The 24,411-nt window shown below is 44.7% G+C and overlaps 1 protein-coding gene across 9 annotated transcripts in view; it reads left to right on the top strand.

Moving 5' to 3' along the window:
• The window catches only part of IQSEC1 (IQ motif and Sec7 domain ArfGEF 1), a 189,316-nt gene that overhangs the window by 127,445 nt on the left and 37,460 nt on the right, over positions 1-24,411 (top strand). For all 9 annotated transcript variants that reach the window (XM_070405880.1, XM_070405876.1, XM_070405873.1 and 6 more), the window contains exon 2: positions 16,202-16,490. Coding sequence is in view for 4 of the 9 variants with exons in the window: in XM_070405876.1 (XP_070261977.1) it covers positions 16,202-16,490 (289 nt within the window). In the remaining 5 variants the exon portion in view is untranslated. The remainder of the gene's footprint in view (positions 1-16,201; positions 16,491-24,411) is intronic.

Raw genomic sequence — 24,411 nt, 5'->3', positions numbered from 1 at the left:
TAACATTCCTTTTCAGAACCTGTTGCTAGACAATTCCAAGTTATATTTGTGTGGATTTTCTGCATTGGAATGTTAACGTTGGGTGTGCTTTATGTGTCTGTCGTTTCCTATCCTGCCATCCCAATCAAGACCTGAAACGTCACTTGATGGTCTGGCTGTGGCTGTTGTAAGTTGGTTCCCACTCTGGCCTAGGATTGCTGCTCCCACATGGAAGACAGCAGCCCTCCCCCCACCCCTTGCCCCCCAGGGTCTGGGCTGTTTAAAAAATCCTGGCTTGATAGGATTAGTTCAGTGTGTTTACCTTCTGTGTTGCAGACCCTGTTCTGGAACCCCAGTTCTTACAGGATGCATATCCTAGTGGGGAAGCCACACAATCATATTCCCACATATAGTGATGTGGTGGTGACACAAGTGCTACAGAGAGAAATGGAGCAGGGAAAGATAAAGGAGGGCTGGGGAAGAGGGTATAGTTTTAGGCCACCGAAAGCCACACTGAGACTCAGGTGACCTTTGAGCAGGGACCTGAGAGAGGTGAGGGAGTGAGCCACGTGGATATCTTTGAGAGGAGACACCAGGCAGAGGGAACAGTACATGCAGAGGTGCTGAGGTAGAAATGTGTCAGGAGGACAGAGGTGGATAGCATCCTGCAGAGTCTTCTAGATCACTGTGAGGACCTGGCTTCTAAGTCCCAGGGAGGTGGAAGCAAAGAAAGGACCTGGTCAAAGTTGTGTTTTCACAGGGTCCCAACTGCTGAATGGAGGGTAAAAGGAGTGGTGAGAGAGACCAAAAGAGTCCCACTAGAGAGGCTGACAGCAATACAGGAAGGAGGTGAAGGGGATGCAGACCAGGCTGTGGGAGGGGTTGGACAGGCCAAGTGGTCAGATGCTGGCTGTATTTTGAAGGTGGAACAGCCCAATTTGTTGACAAATAGGAAGTAGGGTATAAGAAAAAGAGAGTTGCCAAGAGTGACTCTCAGATTATTGGCCTGAGCAGCGGGAAGGCTCAAGTTGCTGTCAGCAGAGATGGTGTAGGCCACTGGGTGGGGGAGCACAGGAGCCCACTTTTGAGCCTGTTTCAGATGCCTACTAGTCATCAAAGGGGAAGTGCCTGGGCAATTGAACGTTGGTTTGATTCTTTTGTGATTACTATATGTCCCCAGTAAAGCAAATTTGGGAATTGGGTAAAAGCAGAAACCCTCCTGACTCCCTCTGACCCCTACCAAGCCCTATAGGGGTACGTTCTTGATTGTCCAGAAAGCTAGTCACCTCCCTCTTTTGGATATGATGCTCCTGGTTAACTAGCCAAAAGTCACTTTAGATGTTTAGGTGGATGTCACACTGAGTCTGTGCCTCACATAGACTCATGCTTTAAATATTTTCAGTTTTCCCGAGGGTGGCATCCCATTGCCTAGGTCTTGGCAGTGTCTGGAAGCTTTGAGTGGATGGCTCAACATGTGTGCCTAAGTATGTGCTGCCTGTGGACTTACCCTCGCTGCCTCTCTGTCCACCTACCCTAGCCCTGCAGGCTGGCCTGTGTTCCCTCCTGCTCATCACCTTTTCTGAGGATCCTTCCTTCTAGTTCACATTTACTGCAGCCCTGCCTACCAGAGGGGAGGGACTTCCAGCATCACCAGGCCCGGTCTGGGAAGGTCCTCAGCTCCTTCTCTCTAAGAGGAACTGAGCTTCAGGTGTTCCTGGGGGCCCATAAGTTCCTTCAGTTGCCACAATGGCATGTGTCTTCTCCAAGAACCATTTACCAGCTGTGGGCCAAACTGTAAGGCTCAAGACATCCTTGGAAATACTGGGAGATGATGGAGGCCTCCAGACCCTGCTGAAACGCCTACACAAGGCAGCCCTTCTCCAGTAGCCGAACTGCTAAAAACTTCTCTGAAGCCCCCAGGCTGCCTTCACCTTGCTTCTGGTCCTACTGCCTGCCTGCTTCCTTTGCCCCAGGATGGCCCCACAGAGACCTGGGGTGGCAACTGGTCCTGAGGCTGTTGTTTTCCAGCTGAGCTATCCCTGCTCTTGTGCAGAGGACAAGACCTCCAATTTTTTCCCACCCTTACCTCCTCCCTAGACCTTGCCCTGGTCTGAGTCCCTCCCCCAGGAACTGGAGCAGAACAAGATCATCCCCTTTCTCATACTGGGTGATAAACCTGGGTTAATATAGCCTAGGCAGTGAAGAGTGGCAGGAAGCCCCACAAGGGAGCTTGTGAGGGCTGGGAATTAGTAGGTCCTGCCAAGAGTGACTCTCAGATTATTGGCCTGAGCAGCTGGAAGGCTCGAGTTGCTAGACTCCCTTTCTGGACATCAGAAACCCTCAGAGCAGAGCATGGGGAAGGCCACAGGCCTGGAGGCATGAGGGCCATGTGCATTTCAGGGGCTGTTGCTCTCTGGTCTGTGAAGACTGCCAGGAATCTGGAATGAGGCTCCTAGTGTGGACATTTAACCACGGACAGGCTTTCAGATTGCCACTTCCTCCAGCCCGGCCCATTCTGAAGAGTGTGCTTTCCTGCATGATAGGACTTTAGCTGGCCACACCCAGCCCAGGCTTATTTATCTCATGACCGTGCTATACCCTAAGACCCCCAGGCTCTCAACCCCAACCCTGCCCAACGTGTCAACTGCTTGCTCTTCCTCTGGGCAGCCAGGTGGTAGATATACCTGCTTGATGTCCAGTCCCATCTCCACTCTTCCCTACATGGGTGACCTCAGCCCAGTCACTCAGATTCATCTGCAGAAGGAACAGTGACCTGGCTGCCTCCTTGCTCCCAAGATGGTGTTTGGGTTACCGGCCATGTAATTTAAATGCCCAACACAGAACCTGTACCTGGCAGGTTTAGGGGAGAGAGTTGCTACCACATAATTCCAAGCTGTGTGACTAAGTCTATAAGCACAGACTGCCTGGGTTCTCATTTCTCTCACTAGCTATGTGACCTTGGAATGAGATGGCCCTCTCCATGGCTGAGAGGATTAAGTGAATGACATGTGAAGCTTACAGCACTGCTAGCTATGTAGACATTAACTGTTACCATCATTGCCATCATTGCTGTTAGAGAGGAACCACTGGCACCCTAACAGTGGGTCTCCGCTTCTGCCATGCCCCCTTGCCTGTTCCCAGAGCCACCTCTAGCTAACATTTTTCTTGAGAAAAGTCACTTATGACTTCACAGGTCATAATTAGAGACATCTGTGACCTAGAGACCAAGGGCCCCCCCACCCTGACTGACTCCCCAGCTAGAGTCTGGGCCATGGGGTCTGGGTCCCTTTCTAGGACTCTCCTGTCCTCCCTCATCACCAGTGTCTATGGCTCATGGCTGGAGATGAGTGTCCTCAGAGAGAGACCCTGCAACAGTGGGTGGCAGATGACCTTGGCTCCACACTGGGCCTGTCTGCCCCTCCCTTTTCTAACTGCTGGGACATGTGGGCTGGGCCCTCAGTCAGAGAATTCCCAGAAAGAAATTAGAAAGCATTTTTTATGAGCAAAACAGCCTTGTATGGACTACCTGTATCAAGTCTGTTAAGCCTCCCAATAGTCTTGTGAAGTCAGCACTCTAATTGCCTCCATTTAACAGGAAAGGAAACTGAGACACAGAAGTCTTCCTGCCTTTGGCCACACAGCTAGTAACTGGTGTAACCAGAATTCCAGCCTCGACATGTGGCTCAGAAGCCACAGCAAGGTGCCCACAGAGTCCCCACCATGGCAGAAAGGAGGCAGGGCGTGGTAGGAGGGCATTTCAAAATGTGTTCTCTGTGCTGATGCTTTCCACATCCTAGGGTAGTTGGAAACTCTGGATGCCATTCTGTAATAATCCAGACATTTCCCCACATAAAAATAACAGACCGGCTTCCAGTGGAGGAAGGTGTGTTTGGAAAACTGGAGAGGAGAGGAGCAGCTTAGGGTAACCATCCAGTGACTCAGAGCTTAGAGTCCCTGGGCCGCTGGAGCCAAGTGTGAACATAGCCATGTGCAGCTCCAGCTCTTGTCTGCTTTCCAGCCCTTTCTCGCTGGTCCCACCTCTGGGTCCATAGTGCACAAGTGGGGCTTGTATTTTGAGAAGGAACAGGTCCCGGGCCCCTGTCTTTGCTGGAGACCAGGGCTTTCAGGGACTCCCAGTGGGATGGGTAGACTTCTCTTTTTCTCCAGGTAGTCCACACAGTGATGAGGAATGTGGAAGTGGGGTTGCAGTAGGCGGGGTGGCCTCATGGAGGAAGTAGGATTTAAGCTGAGTCCTGGGTGTGGCCCCCCACCAGAGGCCAAGAAATACAAGTAAAGGGCAGAGGGGAGACACAGGTTGGGGTGCAGATTCAGACAGTTTACAAAAGCTTCTAGCCAGCATAGGAGTCCTTCTGCCACATCTCTGACTGGGGTCTGACCTGAACATTTCTAGTGACAGAGCTCACCACCTCCTGAGCAGCGCTGGCCACGGGAGAGCATTTTTTCTCAGGTAGGGCACCGTTGATCATAGTTCCGTGCACAGGAGATCTGCTCCTCCTTTGCTTGTCAGCTCATTCTAGGATTGCTGACAGGCATCTTATCTTTCCTTGCTGCTTTTCTCTTGGCCAAGCAGTCCCAGCTCAGTGGGAAGTGATTTCCAGACCGCAAGGTTTGCTCCTGGCATACTGTGATTTGGGGTCATCAAATAGAGTTGACCTCACATGCCAGCTGGGGTCAGATTTGTGGAGTGCTGTGTTGGAATGTGTGAAGGAGCCTGTGACCAGTTAGCAGTGTCTGCCTCATGCAGGCAAGCAGAAGGGTGAGCGCATGCCCAGATTTGCGATTCCACTTTGGGGCTCTGGATGGTTGTTCAGTGCAGCACCAGTACATGGTCTTCTGCCGGGATCTGACCCTGAAGGTAGATAGCAGGGCTGTGTTAGCTCCTGGCTTCTAATTAGTGACTGGCATAGCTGCATCATAGTATCAGTTCATATTAAACTTATGGTCAGCTAAAAATATTCCCCAATCTTTTTCTTAAGAACATCCATTAAACCAGATCTTCCCCCATCTTAACATTGTTTCCATTATATGGATATATAATTAATTTGAATCAATCCCTTGTTGATAGACATTTAAGTTATTTCTAATTTTTTAAATTAAATCTTTATTGTTCAGATTATTACAGTTGTTCCTCTTTTTTCCCCCCATAGCTCCCCTCCACCTGGTTCCCACCCCACCCTCTGCCCTTACCCACCCCCGCCCCCACTGTCCTCATCCATAGGTGTACGATTTCTGTCCAGTCTCTTCCCACATCCCCCACACCCCTTCCCCCCCCCCCCCCCGAGAATAGTCAGTCCACTCCCTTTCTATGCCCCTGATTCTATTATATTCACCAGTTTATTCTGTTCATCAGATTATTTATTCACTTGATTTTTAGATTCACTTGTGGATAGATGTGTATTTGTTGTTCGTAATTTGTATCTTTACCTTTTTCTTCTTCTTCCTCTTCTTAAAGGATACCTTTCAGCATTTCATATAATACTGGTTTGGTGGTGATGAACTCCTTTAGCTTTTTCTTATCTGTGAAGCTCTTTATCTGTTTTTTTTTTTTTTTAAATACATTTTATTGATTTTTTTACAGAGAGAGGAAGGGAGAGAGATAGTTAGAAACATCGATGAGAGAGAAACATTGATCAGCTGCCTCCTGCACATCTACTGGGGATGTGCCCACGACCAAGGTACATGCCCTTGACTGGAATCAAACCTGGGACCTTACAGTCCGCAGGCCGATGCTCTATCCACTGAGCCAAACTGGTTTCGGCATGAAGCTCTTTATCTGACCTTCAATTCTGAATGATAGCTTTGCTGGGTAAAGTAATCTTGGTTGTAGGTTCTTGCTATTCATCACTTTGAATATTTCTTGCCACTCCCTTCTGGCCTGCATAGTTTCTGTTGAGAAATCAGCTGTCAACCGTATGGGTACTCCCTTGTAGGTAATTGACTGTCTTTCTCTTGCTGCTTTTAAGATTCTCTCTTTGTCTTTTGCTCTTGGCATTTTAATTATGATGTATCTTGGTGTGGTCCTCTTTGGATTCCTTTTGTTTGGGGTTCTGTGCGCTTCCTGGACTTGTAAGTCTATTTCTTTCACCAGGTAGGGGAAGTTTTCTGTCATTATTGCTTCAAATAGGTTTTCAATATCTTGCTCTCTCTCTTCTTCTGGCACCCCTATAATTCGGATGTTGGTACGTTTGAAGCTGTCCCAGAGGCTTCTTACACTATCTTCATATTTTTGGATTCTTTTTGCTTTTTGCTTTTCCGGTTGGGTGATTTTTGCTTCTTCGTATTTCAACTCTTTGACTTGATTCTTGCGATCCTCTAGTCTGCTGTTGGGAGTCTGTATAATATTCTTTATTTCAGTCAGTGTATGCTTAATTTCTAGTTGGTTCTTTTTCATAACCTCGAGGGTCTCACTAGATTTCTTGAGGGTCTCACTAAGTTTATCAGCGGTCTCACTAGACTTATTGAGGGTCTTACTAAATTTATCAGCAGTTTCTAGAAAATTCTTGAAAAACCTTACAAGTGTGGTTTTGAACTCTATATCCAGTCGTTTGCTTTCCTCCATTTCTGTCATTTGTGACCTGTTTCTTTGTCTCCGCATTTTTTACGCTTCCCTGTGTTGTTAGAGTGGCTTTCTGTGCTAGGTGTCCTATAGGGCCCAGTGGCTCAGCCTCCCCAATTACCAGAGGTGGACACTCTTGGTGCACCTCTTTGTGGGCTTTGTGCACAGTCTTGTTGTAGTTAAGCCTTGATTGTTGTAGGTATCAGTGGGAGGAATTGACCTCCAGGCCAATTGGCTGTGAGAATCAGCTGTGTCTGCAGTGGGAGAACTTCTGTGCTGGAGACACCCTTCTGGGGCAAGACTTGCTTCAGTGGGGCTTTGGTGCTCACTGAGTTTGCCCCCTGAGTGTGTCCCTTATGGATCTGAGGAGTTGTAATCTGGATGGTCTCACTCTGACCACTGGGTACACTGGCTCTTAGATCTCTAAGGAGGTGCTAATTTAGCCTCTGCCTGAGGCTACCCAGCAGGAGCCCAGCTGTGAAGCAATGCAAGCTGCTGTGGGGCCTTGGGCCTTCTTTTGGATGTTCTGGCTTTCTCTGACCCAGCTGCAGTTTTTTAGGTAATTTTAGATTGCAAAGGGCCAGGCCTTTCATATGCAAAAGCCTCTGCACACAGCTTGGGTGGGGCGGGGTCTCAGGGAATCAACAGGGCAGAGCAAGCAACTATGGCTGCTGCTCAGTCCTGCCCTAAGAGGCCCCGCTTCTCAGTGTCCCGCAGTAATTGCTGCAAGCACCTCTGAGAGAAAGCTGCCCTCGAGTTCCGACCAATGCCAGACAGTCCAGTTTCTCCCGTATGATCTGGGTCCCCAGGGACTCGCCTGGAACTGTAGTTCAGAGCAGTTGGGAGCTTGAGATTCCCTCCCGATTGAAAAAGACAACCGCGTCCTCAGCTGCCAGCCCTTTCTGCGTGCGCCTCCGTACCTCTGCACTTTACTTCCGCACCTCCTCTGAGTCTCAGTGTGCTTTTCTCTTTCCTTCTAGTTGTAGAATTTCCACTCAGCCAGCCTTCCTGTGGTTCTGGATGATGTTTGTTTTGTCTTTTAGTTGTATTTTTTGGTATTTCTAAATTTTTATAGTTAGAAACAATACTGCAATGAAATTCCTGATACTTACTTCTTTCCTCATTTATCTTTTCTTAGCCTGAATTTCTAGAAAAGGGATTTCTGAACCAGGAGCATCAAAAGATTTCAGGCAGCAGCCACATAATTGTCATACAATATTCCAGTAACTAAATTGACAGGGAATGCCAGAGACTTGGAACAGGTTCCCACCCTATTCTTTGATTTGCATGTGGTCCAGCAGTTTAAGAGATCATGAGTCCAGTCGCAGTGTGGAGCTAAGGACTGACTCCAGAGTCTTCAGTCCTGCTTGTGGGAAAAGCCTCCCCAAGGGAGCTGACCTGTGTGCGGAGACACTGAACTCCACATGGGAATAACTGTGGCATAGAAGTGGTGTTCAAGGCATGGTTCCATGGGCCTGGAGGCTCAGGAGGGAGGAGGCAGTAGTGGGAGCAGAGGGATGGAGTGGCGGTGAAGGTGGAGGTGGGCCTGGCAATTCCCTGACCCCAAAGTTCCACCTGTGTGCTCAGATCAAAAGCAAAGAGTTTTGTCCCTGGGGCAATCTGCTGTGGGGATCTTGCTGTGGGGGAGTGAGAAGATGACTATTCTGCTGACATTTGACACTTTCTCCTCACCCAGGAAAGAACTGGGATTAGAGTTGAGTACTAATCAGGACAAGGGCTTAGATCAGGGGTCCTCAAACTTTTTAAACAGGGGGCCAATTAACTGTCCCTCAGACCGTTGGAGGGCCGGACTATAGTTTAAAAAAAAAACTATGAACAAATTCCTATGCACACAGCACATATCTTATTTTGAAGTAAAAAAACAAAACGGGAACAAATACAATATTTGTATTTGCATGTGGCCCGCGGGCCGTAGTTTGAGGACCCCTGGTTTAGATCCTTGAGTTTTAGGGTGCTACTATAAATAAAATATATTGGTTCAGCCAGTCAAGCATCCACATGATTTAATTTGATAATTATTTCTAGCTACTACTCTGAAAAAGTTCTACCTACTTTTGAGAGTGCCTGTTGTTGCACATATGTGTCAACACTGGGCATTTTCACTTAAAAAAATTTATCTTTCTGTTAGCCAGATTAAGAAAAGACTCTTCTAACGTTTAATATTGTGTAGCTTCTGATTGTGACCAATAAGAAGTGATGTTCTCTGGCTCAATACAAGCTCTTAAGCTTCATATCTCCACTCATGATGTGTTCACTTTTGTCCACTCATTTTATTGGAGGACAGTGTTGGTTGTGGCACCATGGTGGTTATAGTAGGATGGCCTCACCATTTCTTTTCTTATCAGGATAGTTTGAGGTTGGTTTTGATTTTGGGGACATGGAAGGGCTGCCACATTGCACAACTCAAGGGAACACCACTCACATAGATTCTGCAGGAATTGGTGACAGATTGAATGGGGCAGGGGCAAGGGTTGGCTGTAGGGAGGGACTGAAGTGATGGCATCCAGGACTCTGGCTCAGGTCGCTGTGCCACTGTGCGGTGATGGAGAAAGATCACAAGATAGGTTTGCAGCACATGTATGTTGAGTGGGGATGATGTAAGAAAAAATAATGTTTCAGAACCCAGTACACAGCAGGCGTGGGGAAGTGCCTTCACTCCTTCAGCAAGCATTTACTGAACACATGTGTTGGCACTTGGGGAATATCAGTAAGCAAAACAAACAAATTTACCCTTGTCCTTAAAGAGCTTATGTACCGATGTAGGAGACAGACAACAAACCAAAAAAATATAATGAATACATTATACAGTGTGTTCCAAGGTGATGATCGTCATGGAGAGAGGAAAAGCAGAGTAAGGATTAGAAATGCTGAGGGGAGGGAGGGGAGGTTTTAAACTAAGTGAGTAGGGTGGGCCTCCTTCAGAAGGTGGCATTGAGTCAGGACCTAAAAGAGGTGAGGGTGAGGTCCATGCAGAGATATGGGAAGAGTGTTCCAAGCAGAAGGAGTAGGCCATGTAAAGCCCCTGAGGCAAGAGTATGCCTCACTCTTTTGAGAAGAGAGGAAGTCAGTGAAGCTGGAATAGAATGAGCAAGGAGAAGAGGAGCCAAGATGACAAGCCTTGAAGGACATGTCAAGGACAGTGTCTTCTAAGTGTGATGGGGAGCCTAGGAGGCATTTGATCTGGTTTATGTTTTATCAGGATTGCTCTGACTTCTGTGGGGAGAAGAAAAGCAGGGAGAAGAGTAAGGAGGCTGTGTGATAATCCAGGAAACCTTGCTGGTGGCCTGCACCACCTACTGAGGAGTGGGCAGAGCCTGGGTATGTTTGGAAAGTAGGGCTGATAGAGGAGAGGAAGCTGGAGTTGCCATCGTGAAGGGAAAGGCTGTGGGTGACTGTCAGACCCCTTCTCTTGGCCTTGAATGGAGGCCCAACCCCTTCTACCTAGCATGTTCTGGAACCTGCGGGCCCAAGGCATTTAGGAGGGCAGGTAATGCACAGAGCATGAATCCTGGGCTGTCATAGCTCCAGAAAGTTCTTCACTCCCCAACCAACTCTATTCCTATCAGACCTAAAGAGTGCCCCTCCTGCTGGACCCAGTCCTCCCTCCAGGGTGGTACACCATGCTGATGTCCTGCCTAGAAATCCAGGTTGCCATTTGGGCAGCCATGCCCTTGATCACTATAAGGCAAGGTACAGCCCTTAGTTTAGTGACCCTCAACTGTTTCTCTTTTCTTAACCCCCTGTGCCCCAAACCACAGACGGGCCTACAGACACTCCCCTCCCTGGCGTTAGGGAGAATACCCTGTTTTGCCTGCTCACACTCGTTTTAAGGCCAGATCAGCAAGGGCTAGGGAAAGGATCAAATCCATCACCTGCATGAGAGATGAGCACTGCTCCTCCTTCCAGAGCATCAGGCAGAATGGCAAAGGCCCAGGCCTGCCGCACTCCCTGACAGCCACAGACAGCTCAGAGCAACCGAGATGGCACGTGGGCATCTGCCTCTGGGGATGCGCAGAAACCTCCCTCTCTCCTGTTTCTGCAAACTCAGGCCATAATATTTTAAATCCACATGAGCAGAGCCCTGACCAAGCATTGCCAGCATGGGGAAATCCTGGTGAGGTGTTCACAGGCTGCTCTCAGAAGGCGGGATGGTGGGAGGAGTATGCGGCTTTCGGCCACACGGCCAGCTGGGCTTTTCCAATGGAGACTATCTGCTTATCTGTAAGTTGGCATTAACCGCCTGTGGGTCTGACATGGGGACACCTTCACTCTTCCACACACTGTTTATTGTGAGGCACTGTTTGAAGCTTTAACAGAACTGTGAACGTAAGAAATATCCAAACCTTTAGAGAATTTTTGTTAAAGTTTATTTGAGCCAAACTGATGACATGCCAGAAAGCAAGATTTCAAATGCTCTGGAGAATGACAATTTTGGAATTTCTTTTATACATTTGAAGTTCAATGAAGGAACAAAGGAAGATTACATGGAGGTGGGAGAAAGCAAGGTGGGGATTGAATTACAGAGTAGTGAAGATTATATGCTTTCTTAAGGGTGTTACCATTTATTTCAAAGGTATGTTAATCTAGATGCACAGAAACAATGGATGAGGCTTGCTTATGGCAAAAATAAACCTTTTACTGGAAAAGTTATATGCCTGGGACATGACTACCTACCATGATCTGCCCAGGTAGGAATGTATGATCAGATCACCCTGTGAGGTTACTTTCCATTGAACCCCTTTTTTTGTTCACAGTTCCCCATTTTGGTCATAAAACAGTCCAGAGGTTGTACTGATGACCAACCTTTTGGTCGGATAGTATGGTATCACAATGTGAGGAAGGTTTTCTCTTAGGAAGTCTCAATATCAACATTGTTTTGTTGAAAAGGTGGGCCACTGGGGAAGAGGCAGTACCATAACCATAGGATGTGAGTTGAGGCCAAATTTTCCAAAAGGGAAGGGCAGGTAAATGGAAGGCAGTGAGGCCTTTTGGGCCTTCATTGTGAAAAACTCTCTGGGTCATTTCTGTCCTATGAGCTAGCATGATTCATGTTTTGCCTCTGTCTCACTTTTTGTATTTTGCATCTAGTATAACATTCACATAAGCCATGAAAAGAGTATTAATAGTTATACATGTTCAGTAATCATAAGGAGTTGGACTATATAGAAAAAAATCCAAAGAATAAGTATAATATTATGATGACTATTATTAGCAGACAAAAACAATGGAAATGGATTCCGAGTTCAACATCACTTCGTTGGTATGCAGACCTTGTAGATGTCTTTGGATAGCTGTCCACCTCTGAAGTCAGGGGCTTCTCAACCTAGAGGAGTCTTTGGTGTCCCTTATAGGTGGAGGCAAGTGTCAGAGACACAGGGGTTGATGTCCCTTCCTGGTGAGGTGCCCAATAAGGTCCCTTCCGATGAAATTGGAAAGTGTCTTTTATTTGATGTTCTTTCCAATAAACAAAATCTCCAGGTGGCAGTTAGTGATCTTTAAAGTCATTGTCTCCTGGGAGCTCCCTGTGAGAAATGGTCACCTACTTGGCATTTTCTTTTCTTTTTTCTTTTTTTTTAAAAAACATATTTTTATTGATTTCAGAGAGGAAGGAAGAGGGAGAGAGAGATGGAAACATCAATGATGAGAGAGAATCATTGATCAGCTGCCTTCTTCATGCTCCACACTGGGGATTGAGCCCACAGCTGGGGCATATGACCTGACCAGAAATCGAACCATGACCTCTCACTTCATAGGTTGATGCTCAACCTCTGAACCACACAGGCCAGGCCTGGTTATTCATTTTTTACCACTTATTTACATTAATGCAATTTAACATTAAAGAAACAACAAAAGAACAAATCTTTAATGTCAATAACCTGAAAGACATTTCTGTTCTACTTAAACCAACAAAGTTTATTTACTAAAGAGTAATTTTAGACCACATGAACTTGAAAAGCTTTTGGGTTAGTTTCTATATTTCTGAGAATTTTAGAATACCCAATCATTACAAACGCTTGCCTTCAAAATCAATTAACATCAATATGCTTAATTTTAACAATATCATCCAGAAGTAAAAAGTTGCCTCACATTTACAATATAGATATATAGAAACACATAGACAAAGAGACTTTCTAGCCATGAGAAAAACTAGCTTATAAAAGAACAGTTGTATCCATATTTTGTTTTGGCAGTTGGGATAAGAAGACACAAAATTTGTATCTGTCCTTGACAAGTCAAGTTCCAATGACCTTCCCCATTTTAAAATAAGGATAGGCATATTTATTTATTTATCTATTTATTTATAATATATATTTTTTTTATTTCAGAGAGTAAGGGAGAGGGAGATAGAAACATCAATGATGAAAGAGAATCATTGATTGGCTGCCTCCTGCTTGCCCCACACTGGGGATGGAGCCCACAACTCAGGCATGTGGCCTGACTGGGAATTGAACTGTGACCTCCTGGTTCATAGATTGATGCTCAACCACTGAGCCAATGCCACTAGAGCAGGACAGGCATTTTTAATACCTCAAATAATTGGATTGCCACCTAAAGTACATCATAAGTTCTGTGAGTCCCCATCCATTTATCTAAATCCTCTTTTTGAAGCTTTGAGAGACCAATTAAATGTTTTCCATTCATTCTGCCTAATTTTACAGCCAGCTTTTTCTAATTGTGCCTGAAAATGATTTGAAGTAACAAAGGATCCTGCAGAAGTATTAATGGTAGGCTGACAGTTGTGGGACTTGTTGGCCTCTGAGGCACAATTTCCCAGTTAATTTTAGTTTTCCTTTGAGATCTTTAGAGTCTAAATAAACTTCTAGGGAAATTCAGCCTTTATGTGTGCCCATCTTTGGATGAGCCAGATATGGTGAATCTCTCTATCGAATGACTGCTTTACACCCTGGAGAAAATATTTCCTCAGGCAATTCCACAAAGATTCTTAGTCACCTAAGAATACCTGAGATTCAGGTTGGGGAATGAAGTGTCCTTTCTCTTTTGGAGCTAACTAGAGTTCAGTCTCTCATTTAACCAGGAAAGATTTTGTTCAGATTCTCAGTAAGCAATCAAATTTCAAAACAAAACAAAACAAAAAAAACCCACCTAAAATTATAAGCAGCAACCCATTTTACTCTACTTTCCCTGGATTATCTCAACCCTTTTCTACCTCAAGAATTTTCTAAGAGCAGCTCGGATAAATTCAGGATCAGCTGCCTAAAACAGGGAGGTCCAGGATTTCAAAAGAAAACTCATCCAAGTATACCCAATGTGATGCAGGGAGCCAGTGGGGCACATGGGGTACCCCAGTTATTTGTCTGCAGGGTGGTCCTGGGTGGGCTTCTTCAGAATCCTGCATTACTACACCAAGTAAATGTTGATATAAGAAATGTCCAAACCTGTAGAGAATTTTTGTGTTTATTTGAGCCAAACTAAAGACATGCTGGGAAGTAAGATCTCAAATGCTCAGAGAATAACAGTTTTGCAGTGTCTTTTATACATTTGGAATTAAGGAGGGAATAGAGGAAGCTTACATGAAGTTGAGAGAAAGCAAGGTACAGTATAGTTAAGATTATGTGCTTCCTTGAGGATGATTACTTCTGAGGGCTCTGAAAAAGGCATTTTGGACAGGGCTTGCTTAAGGAAAAGATAAGTCTTTTATAGGTCTGGGGCATGACTACCCACCATGACCTGCCCTGTTAGGAATTTATGATCAGATCACCCTGTGAGGTTACTTTTGGCTAGATTTATTACAGAGCCCCTTTACTGTCCTAGTAAAAACAATACTAGCATTTTAAGTTCTGTGTGTCCCCATCCCTTTCATTCCTCTGATCCCTCAAAGGCATCTAGCCCTTGAAATGAGAACTGACCCACCCTGGTTCACAGCCAGATCAAGGCAAAGCACCTAGTCTTTTAACTTCTAGCCCAGGGCTCTTCCCCAGAGAAGGACCTCTAGTCACACTTTAGCCTCTGGGGAGCAGAATGGGATGTCCTTTGTCACAGGACAGCCACTGCATGTTCCTGGAAGCAGGGCCAGTTGGTGGAGTGGAAGTCTTTTTGTATTATGAGTTGGCCACCCAGACCTGGCTCAGGGCAGAATTGGAATAGACTGCATTGGTCTGCTGCCTTTGTCTTGGCCCTCTCTGTTCCAGGGTCCCCTTCCCTAAGTCCTACTTTGAGTCTCACCTAGGAGTCAGTGAACATTCTCACATTCTACACTTGGCAGTATGGCCCTGCCAATCCCTGTGACAAGTAGGGGCAATGGAAGGGGGCTAAACCAGTTGACCCCGAGGCTCTTGAATGCAAGGCTTTCCCATTAGTCTGCAGATGGGAGTATTGAGGAAGGACAGTAGCCTGGGAAGGACCTGCATCCCTTCTCTGAAGTACTGGGCCCCAGAGAGACCCTGCCCTGGCCCCAGGGTTTTGTAAAGGTTGAGTGATACTCTACAGGGACAGGCAAATGGAAAGGCATGACTAGAGGGGTACCAGAAGCTGTGTTAGAAATATCTTGTATAAATTTCTCCCTTTGCTCCGTATCCTATGCTGAAGAGCAGTCTGCAGTGGTAACCAGTGTCCATCAGCTGAGTTCATGAGTTTGGGGTGAAGTCAACCATTCCCCTCATCAGCCCTGGTGCTTGGAACTTTGGAAGAATATATATGTGTCCTGGGGATGAGGGGCAGGAGGTGGAAGGGAGCACCTGGTCTTGGGAGTCCCACCAACTTGGGCTTTAATCCTACTCACTATCTATGCAACCTAGGGCAAGTCCCTGCATCAGAACAAGTGCCACAGGCTCTAACAACAGATGTTTATTCCTCACAGTTCCTGAGGCTGAGAGTCTGAGATCAAGGTGTCACAGGGCTCCTTTCTCTGAGGCCTCTCTCCTTGACATATAGAGGGCTACTTTCTCGCCACGTCCTTACATGGTCATCCCTGTGTGTGTGTCTGTGTCCTAGTATCTCTCATAAGGATTCCAGTCATATTGAATTAGGACTGTAATGACCTCATTTTAACTTAATTATCTCTTATAGACCCTACCTTCAAATAAAGGCATATTCTGAAGTACTGGGAGTACTTCATGATCCCTGAGTAGGTGCAATAAAGAGTCACTTTTGTTAATTACTGTTTTTTAAAAAAAACGAAACTACAAATTCAGGGGTTTACTTAATGCAGATGGCAGGAGTGAGGGAGAAGAAGTGACAGGGTCCATTCAGTCAGTGAGTAAATCTTACTGAGCACCTTCTGTGTATAGGCCCTGCTTTAGGTGTATCAATGGGCTAAACATCTGTCCTCACAAATTGACATTTTTGTGTAGGAGATGGACAGTAAGCAAAATCAGTAAAGTGTTAGATGTTAGAAGGTGATAAGTTTTACAGAGAAAATGAACCCTGAGGGAGGTGAGCCTCAGCAAGATGTGGAGCAGAGAGTCTTGGCAGGGTCCCTCTGGCTGTACAGGGTGGTCGACTGTAGGAGGGTGAGGGGAAGTAGGAAGACTAGGGGTGTGGAGTCCCACTGCAATGTGGTAGGCTGCCTCTTGGACATTACCTCCTCCTACCTCCTGGTGCCCCGAAATGCTCTGAATTCTGGTTTCCTGCTCACTGGAGGCCTCTCTCCTCTCTCTTCTACAGTGTGGAGGGCGAGGTCCCCAGCAGTGAGACCTGCACATCATTGGACAGTCCCTCGGCCTATCACCAGGACCCCTTAGCACCTGGCTCCAGCCTGAGCCCGGACCATTACGAGCACACGTCTGTGGGTGCCTATGGGCTGTACTCAGGGCCACTGGGGCAGCGCACACGGAGGCCCAAGCTGCAGCACTCGACCTCCATCCTGCGCAAGCAGGCCGAGGAGGAGGCCATCAAGCGCTCACGTTCCCTCTCTGAGAGCTATGAGCTCTCCTCGGACCTGCAGGACAAGCAGGTAGGTGGGGCCTGTCTCTTGGCTACTTGGGAACGGGCAGCAGGCTTGATGGGAGAGACTCAGCTGGGGTTGGCTTCTTGTCGCTATGTCTTTGAGCCTCCTCTGAGAAATGTGTGTCCTTGTGAGTATCTGCGGACTGGACGTCATTGTGAATGTCAGGTGAGCATACACTGACTGGATCTCCTCCCTGTATCCCAGTGAACTTCCAGACCAGGCCTTGGGTGGGTTCTGGCTGAGAGGGATTTCAGAATGGCCACGGTGAGTCTTCGGGACAAGTAAGAGCAGGCCTGGGTTAATGTGTGTGTTCTGGGGGAGGCCAGGTAGGAGGGACTGAGAGGGGCTTTGATGACAAAACACAGAGCCCATGTCTGCCTTCCTGAAGTCCCTCTTCACTCCCTCCCCCGCAACTCCAGATTTGGGGAGCCTGTCTCAGGCAAACAGGGTTGCTGCTTGGTTTGTGAGATTCCAAGTCAGCAGGAGAAAATAGGCCCTGGCGTCAGCTCTGGGCCTGAGCTCTGGGCCTGAGCTGGTGGCCCTGGCATCATGGCCCCTACCCCCACCCCTGAAGGCTAACGTAAGGGGCCCAGGACCTCAGGCCTGGGAGGGTGGAGAAGAGAGGGCTTGCCCTTTATTGGCCCGGTGGACTTACAGAGCTGCACTCAAAACCCAAATAACCTCTGCGTACAGAATGTGAGTGTGAAGTCACCTTCAGGGTGAGGGGGAAAAACAGACCTACCCTGGCTGACTCTGGGACTGGCCAGGCTTTGAAAAGTCAGTTTGAGTCATACACACCCCCTACCCACCCACCCATTCCCCTCCCCTGTTCTGCTAAGATAGCCGCTCTGCTCAGCCTGCCGCCCCCTCTCCTATGGACCCCAGAGAGCTAGTGTGTCCCGTGTTTGGGGGAGCTGGCATCCCTGAGGAGGGTGGCTCATGGAGCTGGGCAGGCTCTTACTTTCCAGAGAGGTGAACAGACTACCAACCGGCAAGTGGGGGACCAGTACCCACACTTGGTTGTGTGAGGCTATGAGCCATTTTCCCCAGCCCCCACAGTGGCTCTGAGCAACCCTCTCCCCTGACACCAGCATCTGTTTGGCTTTATTTTAGTGACATCTATGCCTCTCTGTCTATTCTCCATGACAAACTCTTTGATTCTTTTTTTTTTTTTTTGTATTGATTTTTAAAGAGAGAGGAAAGGAGAGGGAGAGAGAACTAGAAACATTGATGTGAGAGCAGAACATCCATCAGCTGCCTCCTGCATGCCCCCAACCAGGGATCAAACCCACAACCTTTTGTTATATGGGACGATGCTCAACCAACTGAGCCATACCAGCCAGGGTAACTCTTCACTTTTTCTTTTTTTAATTAACATGTTAAGTACCATGTCAGTCACTGCTGACTGACGATATACAATTTAATAATTCTTTATTATTGGAAGTATTACATATGTCCCGCTTTTTCCCCCATTGACCCCCTCTAGCCCGCCCTCTCCCCCTCCCCTGCCCCAGGCCTTCAGCACCCTATTGTCTGTGACCATGAGTTATTCATATTTGTATACAAGGTCTTTGGTTGATTACCTCCCACCCACCCACCCAACCTCCCGCCTTCTCTCTGAGATTTCCCACTTGGCTCCATGCTTCCACACCTCTGTGTGGAGAGCGGCTACAGTGTTTGGACAGGTTCAAGCCTCGGACTAATGAGAGGGCACAGTCCTCTCATGGCCACGTGCAAGTCCCAGCTTGGAGGGCAGAGCCCTCCCAGCACAATTATAGCCAACAGCTATAGTTGTAAGCTTGAACCTCATGTGGTCCCATGTGTCTGAGTGATGTGGGCTTGATAGAGTTCAGGTGCATGTAATTGAGTAGGATCGAAACCAACGAGAATGTTGTAAACATCTTGACCATGCCCTTACTTTGCCTCGTGGAATTTGGCTATTAAATAAAGACACGGCTTGTAGTCTGTGGCGCTAGCTCTCCATCAGAGAAGCTCTGCATCAAAGAGGACAGTGTCCCACCCAGACCCAGCTTTCATTCTCTTGTCTGTCTTTTCTCAGTCCTTCACCACCCCCTCTCAGGGTCGCTGAGCTGGCATGGCACATAAGGCGCCCAATGTGGGGCTGAGTATGCCATGGCCATGCCAGCCCGCCACACCTCTGGATCCACTCCGTTCATCAGTTTATTTTGTTACTTAGATTCCACATATGAGTGCGATCATGTAATACTTGTCTTTCACTGACTGGCTTATTTCACTTAGCATGATACTCTCAGGTCTCTCCATGCTGTTTCAAGGGGTAAGAAATTCTCCTTTTTTACTGCTGCATAGTATTCCATGGTATAAATGTACCACAGCTTTTTTACCCACCCACTCATCTACTGATGGGCACTTGGGCTGTTTCCAGATCTTAGCTATTGTAAATGGTGCTGCTGTGAACATAGGGGTGCATACATTCTTTCTGACTGGTGCTTCGGGTTTCTTAGGATATATTCCTAGAAGTGGGATCACTGGGTCAAATGGCAGTTCCATTTTTTGAGGAAACTCCATAGTGTTTTCCATAATGATTGCACCAGTCTGCTTTCCCACCAGCAGTGTACTAGGGTTCTCTTTTCTTTACATCTTTGCCAGCACTTGTCATTTGTTGATTTGTTGATGGTAGCCATTCTGACAGGTGTGAGGTGATACCTCATTGTCATTTTGATTTGCATCTCTCAGATGATTAGTGACTTTGAGCATTTTTTCATATGTCATTTTTTCATATATCTCTATGTCCTCTTTGGATAAGTGTCTGTTTAGGTCCTTTGCCCATTGTTTGTCTTCCTTTTGTTAAATTGTATAAGTTCCTTATATATTTTGGATATTAACCCTTTGTCAGATGTATCATTGTCAAATATGTTTTCCCAGTGGGCTCTCTTTTTATTTTGTTGATGGTTTCTTTTGCTCTGCAGAAGCTTTTAATTTTGCTGTAATCTCATTTGTTTGTTTTCTCCTTAGTTTCCTTTGCCCTAGGAGATGTATCTATAAACATATTGCTACAAGAGATGTCTGAAATTTTGCTGCCTGTGGTTTTTTCTAGGATTTTTATGGTTTCACCATTTACATTTAAATCTTTTATCCATTTTTTAAGTATATTTTATTGATTTCTTACAGAGAGGAAGGGAGAGGGAGAGGGATAGAGAGTTAGAAACATCGATGAGAGAGAAACATCAATTCAGCTGCCTCTTGCACGCCCCCTACTAGGGATGTGACCGCAACCCGGGTACATGTCCTTGACTGGAATCGAACCTGGGACCCTTCAGTCCTCAGGCCAACGCTCTATCCACTGAGCCAAACCGGTTAGGGCTCTTTTATCCATTTTGAGTTTATTCTTGTGTATGGTGTAATTGGTGGTCTATTTTCTCTCTTTTTTGCATGTATCTGTCCAATTTTCCCAACACCATTTATTTATTTATTTATTTATTTTTTTATTTTTCGCTTAAAGTATTACAAAGGGTATTACATAAGTGTCCTTTTTTCCCCCCCGCCCTTGACAAACCCCTACCCTCCCTTACCCCCCAGTGTCTTATGTCCATTAGTTATGCTTATATGCATGCATACAAGTCCTTCGGTTGATCTCTTACTCCCCTCCCTCCTGCCCCCCAACTCTCTCTGGCCTTCCCACTGCAGTTTGACAATCAGTTTGAGGCAGCTCTGCCTCTGTATCTATTATTGTTCAGAAGTTTGTAATGGTCTTTATTATCCATGAATGAGTGAGATCATGTGGTATTTTTCCTTCATTGACTATGCTGCTGTTAAAAAGAAGGAACTCCAACACCATTTATTGAAGAGACTCTCTTAACTCCATTGTATGCTCTTGCTTCCATTGTCAAATATTAATTGAGCATAATGGCTTGGGTCAATTTCTGGGTTCTCTGTTCTGTTCCATTGATCTATATGCCTATTCTTGTGTCAGTACCAGACTGTTTTGATTACAGTGGCTTTGTAGTATAACTTGAAATCTGGTATTGTGATTCCTCCAACTTTGTTTTTCTTTCTCAAAATTGCTACAGCTATTTTTTGATCCCATTAAATTTTTGGAATATTTGTTCTAGGTCTGTGAAATATGCTGTTGGTATTTTAATAGGGATGGCATTGAATCTGTAGATTGCTTTGTGTAGTATGGACATTTTAATGATGTTGATTCTACCAATCTATGAATACAGTATATTCTTCCACTTTTTTATATCTTCTTCTATCTCTTTTTACAATGTCCTGTAGTTTTCTGAGTACAGGTCTTTTTTCTCCTTGGTTAAGTTTATTCCTAAGTATCTTAATTTTTTTTTTGTTGCAATGGTAAATGAAACTGTTTAGTTTCTCTTTCTAAGAATTCATTATTGGTGCATAAAAAAGCCATAGATTTTTGGGTGTTGATTTTGTATCCTGCTACATTGCCAAATTCATTTATTAAATCTAATAGTTTTTGGTGGAGTCTTTAGGGTTTTCTATGTACAGTATCATGTCATCTGCGAATAATGAGAGTTTTACTTCCTCCTTTCCAATTTGGATGCCTTTTCTTTCTTCTTGTCTGATCACTGTGGCTAGGACTTCTAGTACTATGTTGAATAAGAGTGGTAAAAGCAGACATTCCTGTCTTAGTCCTGTTCTTAAGGGAAATGCTTTTAGTTTTTGCCCATTGAGTATGATGTTGACTGTAGGTTTGTCATGTATGGCCTTTATCATGTTGAGATATGCTCCCTCTATTCTCACTTTGCTGAGAGTTTTTTTTTATCAAAAATGGGTGTTGGATTTTGTCAAATGCTTTTTCTGCATCTATTGATATGATCATGTGATTTTTGTCTTTCAATTTGTTTATGTGATGAATCACGTTTATTGATTTGAAAATATTGTACCAGCCTTGCATCCCTGGAATAAATCCCACTTGGTCATGGTGTATGACCTTTTTAATATATTGCTGGATGTGATTTGCTAATATTTTGTTGAGGATTTTAGCATCTATGTCCATCAGGGATATTGGCCTGTAATTCTCTTTCTTCGTAGTGTCTTTATCTGGTTTTGAGATTAGGATAATGCTAGCCTCATAAAAAGAGCTTGGAAGTGTTCCTTCCTCTTGGATTTTTTTGAATAGTTTGAGGTGTAGGTGTTAGTTCTTTGAATGTTTGGTAAAACTCCCCTGTGAAGCCATCTGTACCCGGGCTTTTGTTTGCTGGGAGTTTTTTTTATTACTGCTTCTATTTCATCAATTGTTATTGACCTATTCAGGTTTTCTGATTTCTCCTGATCCAATTTTGGGAATTTGTGTTTTTCTGGGAATTTTTCCATTTCATCCACATTGTCCAGTTTGTTGGCATATAGTTGTTCATAGTATTTTCCTACAATCCTTTGTATTTCTGTGGTATCAGTGGTTACTTCTCCATTTTCATTTCTGATTTTATTTATTTGGGTCCTCGCTGTTTGTTTCCTTTTTTTAAATTTTTACAGTTTTATTTAGTGAGTATTACGTTCTTTGCAGAAAACACAGGATTTCTACCAATTAATAATAAGAAAGATTATGTGTATACATATAACCTTGTCAACAAAAATCTTCTCTTTGTAGATCCAAATTCATGAATAAGCCTAAACTGGCAGTACCTATAGTTCATTTATTATGGGTAGAGTCCCCATTTTACAAACAAACCTCTTTTTTATGGGAAAAGGTTCAGGGTTTCAGAATGTCTTTGGTATATATTTCCTGATACCAGAGGGGCAGAATTCTCCTGCTGTCCATCAAATGACATGCACTTGCAGCTGCAAGACATTGTGCAGGGCCACTCTTCTACTCTAGAATTAAATACAGAGTTAAATATATGTAAAGACATAATGCATACAGAATAATACCCTAGTAACAATATATGCTCTCCAATCTTATCAAACTATAATTTGCTTACTGTGCATCAATGAAAATTTTCTCTTCTTTTTTTTTTTTTTTAAATTCTCACCCAAGAATATGTTAAGAGAGAGGAGGGGAGTCTCTGTTTCTTGATGAATCTGGATAATGATAAATCATAATCCAGATTCATCAATTTTGTTTATCCTTTCAAAGAGCCAGCTCTTGGTTTCACTGATTTTTTTGGTATTGTTTTTTTAGTGTCTATGTTATTTATTTCTGCTCCAATCTTCCTTCTACTTACTCTGGCCTTTTCTTGTTTTTCTCTTGCTGGCCAGCCCCATCTCATGCTTCCCCACATTCTCTTTATAGTTCTTTAAGTTGTAGGGTTAAATAGTATATTGCTGATTTTTCTTGTTTTTTGAGGTATGCCTATAGTGCTGTAAACTTCCCTCTCAGGACTGCTTTTGCTATGTCCCAGAGATTTTGGGTTGTTGTGTGTTCATTTTCATTTGTTTCCAGGAAATTTTTTATTTCTTGCTCTCGTTGGTAACCCATTCATTGTTTAATAAAATGCTATTTAGCCTCCATGTATTTGAATGTTTTGGGGTGTTTTTACTATAGTTGATTTCTAATTTCATTCCACTGTGATCTGAGAAGATGTTTGCTATGATTTCAGTCTTCTTGAACTTTTAGAGAATTGCTTTGTATCCTAACATGTAGTCTATCTTTGTGAATGATCAATGTGCACTTGAGAAGAATGTATATTCTGCTGCTTTGGGGTGAAATGTTCTGTAAATGTCAATTAAATCTATCTGATCCAGTGTGTCCTTTAGAATCACAGTTTCCTTGTTAAGTTTTTTGGTTTTTTTTTTAAATATATTTTATTGATTTTTTACAGAGAGGAAGGGAGAGAGATAGAGAGTTAGAAACATCGATGAGAGAGAAACATCGATCAGCTGCCTCCTGCACACCCCCCACTGGGGATGTGCCCGCAACCCAGGTACATGCCCTTGACCGGAATCGAACCTGGGACCTTTCAGTCTGCAGGCCTACGCTCTATCCACTGAGCCAAACCGGTTTCAGCTCCTTGTTAAGTTTTTGTCTGGAAGATCTATCCAATGAAGTCAGCAGGGTGTTAAAGTCCCCTACTATGATTCTATTGTTGTCAATCTCTCTGTTAAAATCCTCCAAAAGTTTGTTGTTGCTGTTGTTTTTTCTTATAAATTTAGGTGCTCCTATATTGGGTACATATTTGTTTACCAGGGTTATATCCTCTTGTTGGATCGATCCCTTTAGTATTATGTAGTGACCTTTGTTGTCTCTTGTGATGGCCTTCATTTTAAAGTCTATTTTGTCAGATATGAGTATTTTTTTCTTTTCCATTTACATGAAAACTTTTTTTTCTATTCCTTCACTCTCATTGTGTGTGTGTCTTTTGTTCTGAGGTGGGTCCTATAGACAGCATATAGTTGGGTCATGTTTTTGTATCCATTCAGCTACCCTGTACCTTTTATTGGAACATTTAATCCATTTACATTTAGGGTTATTATTGATTAGGAACTTATTTATTGCCACTTTAATTCTGTATGCCTAGATTTCTCTCTCTGTTCCTTCTTATTACAGCAGTCCCTTTAGCATTTCTTGTAATTCTGGATTGGTGGCAATGTACTCCTTTAGCTTTTTTTTTTTTTGATCTGGGAAGCTCTTTATTTGACCGTCTATTTTGAATGATAGCATTGTTGGATATAGTAATCTTGGTTTCAGGTCCTTGCTTTCCATTATCTTGAGTACTTCATGCCATTCCCTTCTCGCCTGTAGAGTTTCTGATGAGAAATCAGGTGTCAGCCTTATGGGAGCTCCTTTGTAGGTAACAGTTTGATTTTCTCTTGCTACCTTTAAGATTCTCTCTTTATCTTTAATTTTTGGCATTTTAATTACAATGTGTCTCTGCGCATGGGCCTGTTTGAGTTCTTCTTGTTTGGCACTCTCTGTTTCTCCTGAACTTGTGTGACTTTTTCCTTCACCAGATTAGGGAAGTTTTCTGCCATTATTTCTTCAAAC

This window comes from Myotis yumanensis, unplaced genomic scaffold (genome assembly GCF_028538775.1).
Source record: "Myotis yumanensis isolate MYYU_CA2020_CCGP unplaced genomic scaffold, mMyoYum1.0.hap1 SCAF_2, whole genome shotgun sequence".
In the NCBI taxonomy this organism is placed as follows: domain Eukaryota; kingdom Metazoa; phylum Chordata; class Mammalia; order Chiroptera; family Vespertilionidae; genus Myotis; species Myotis yumanensis.
This window is presented reverse-complemented; position numbering and strand designations above follow the sequence as displayed.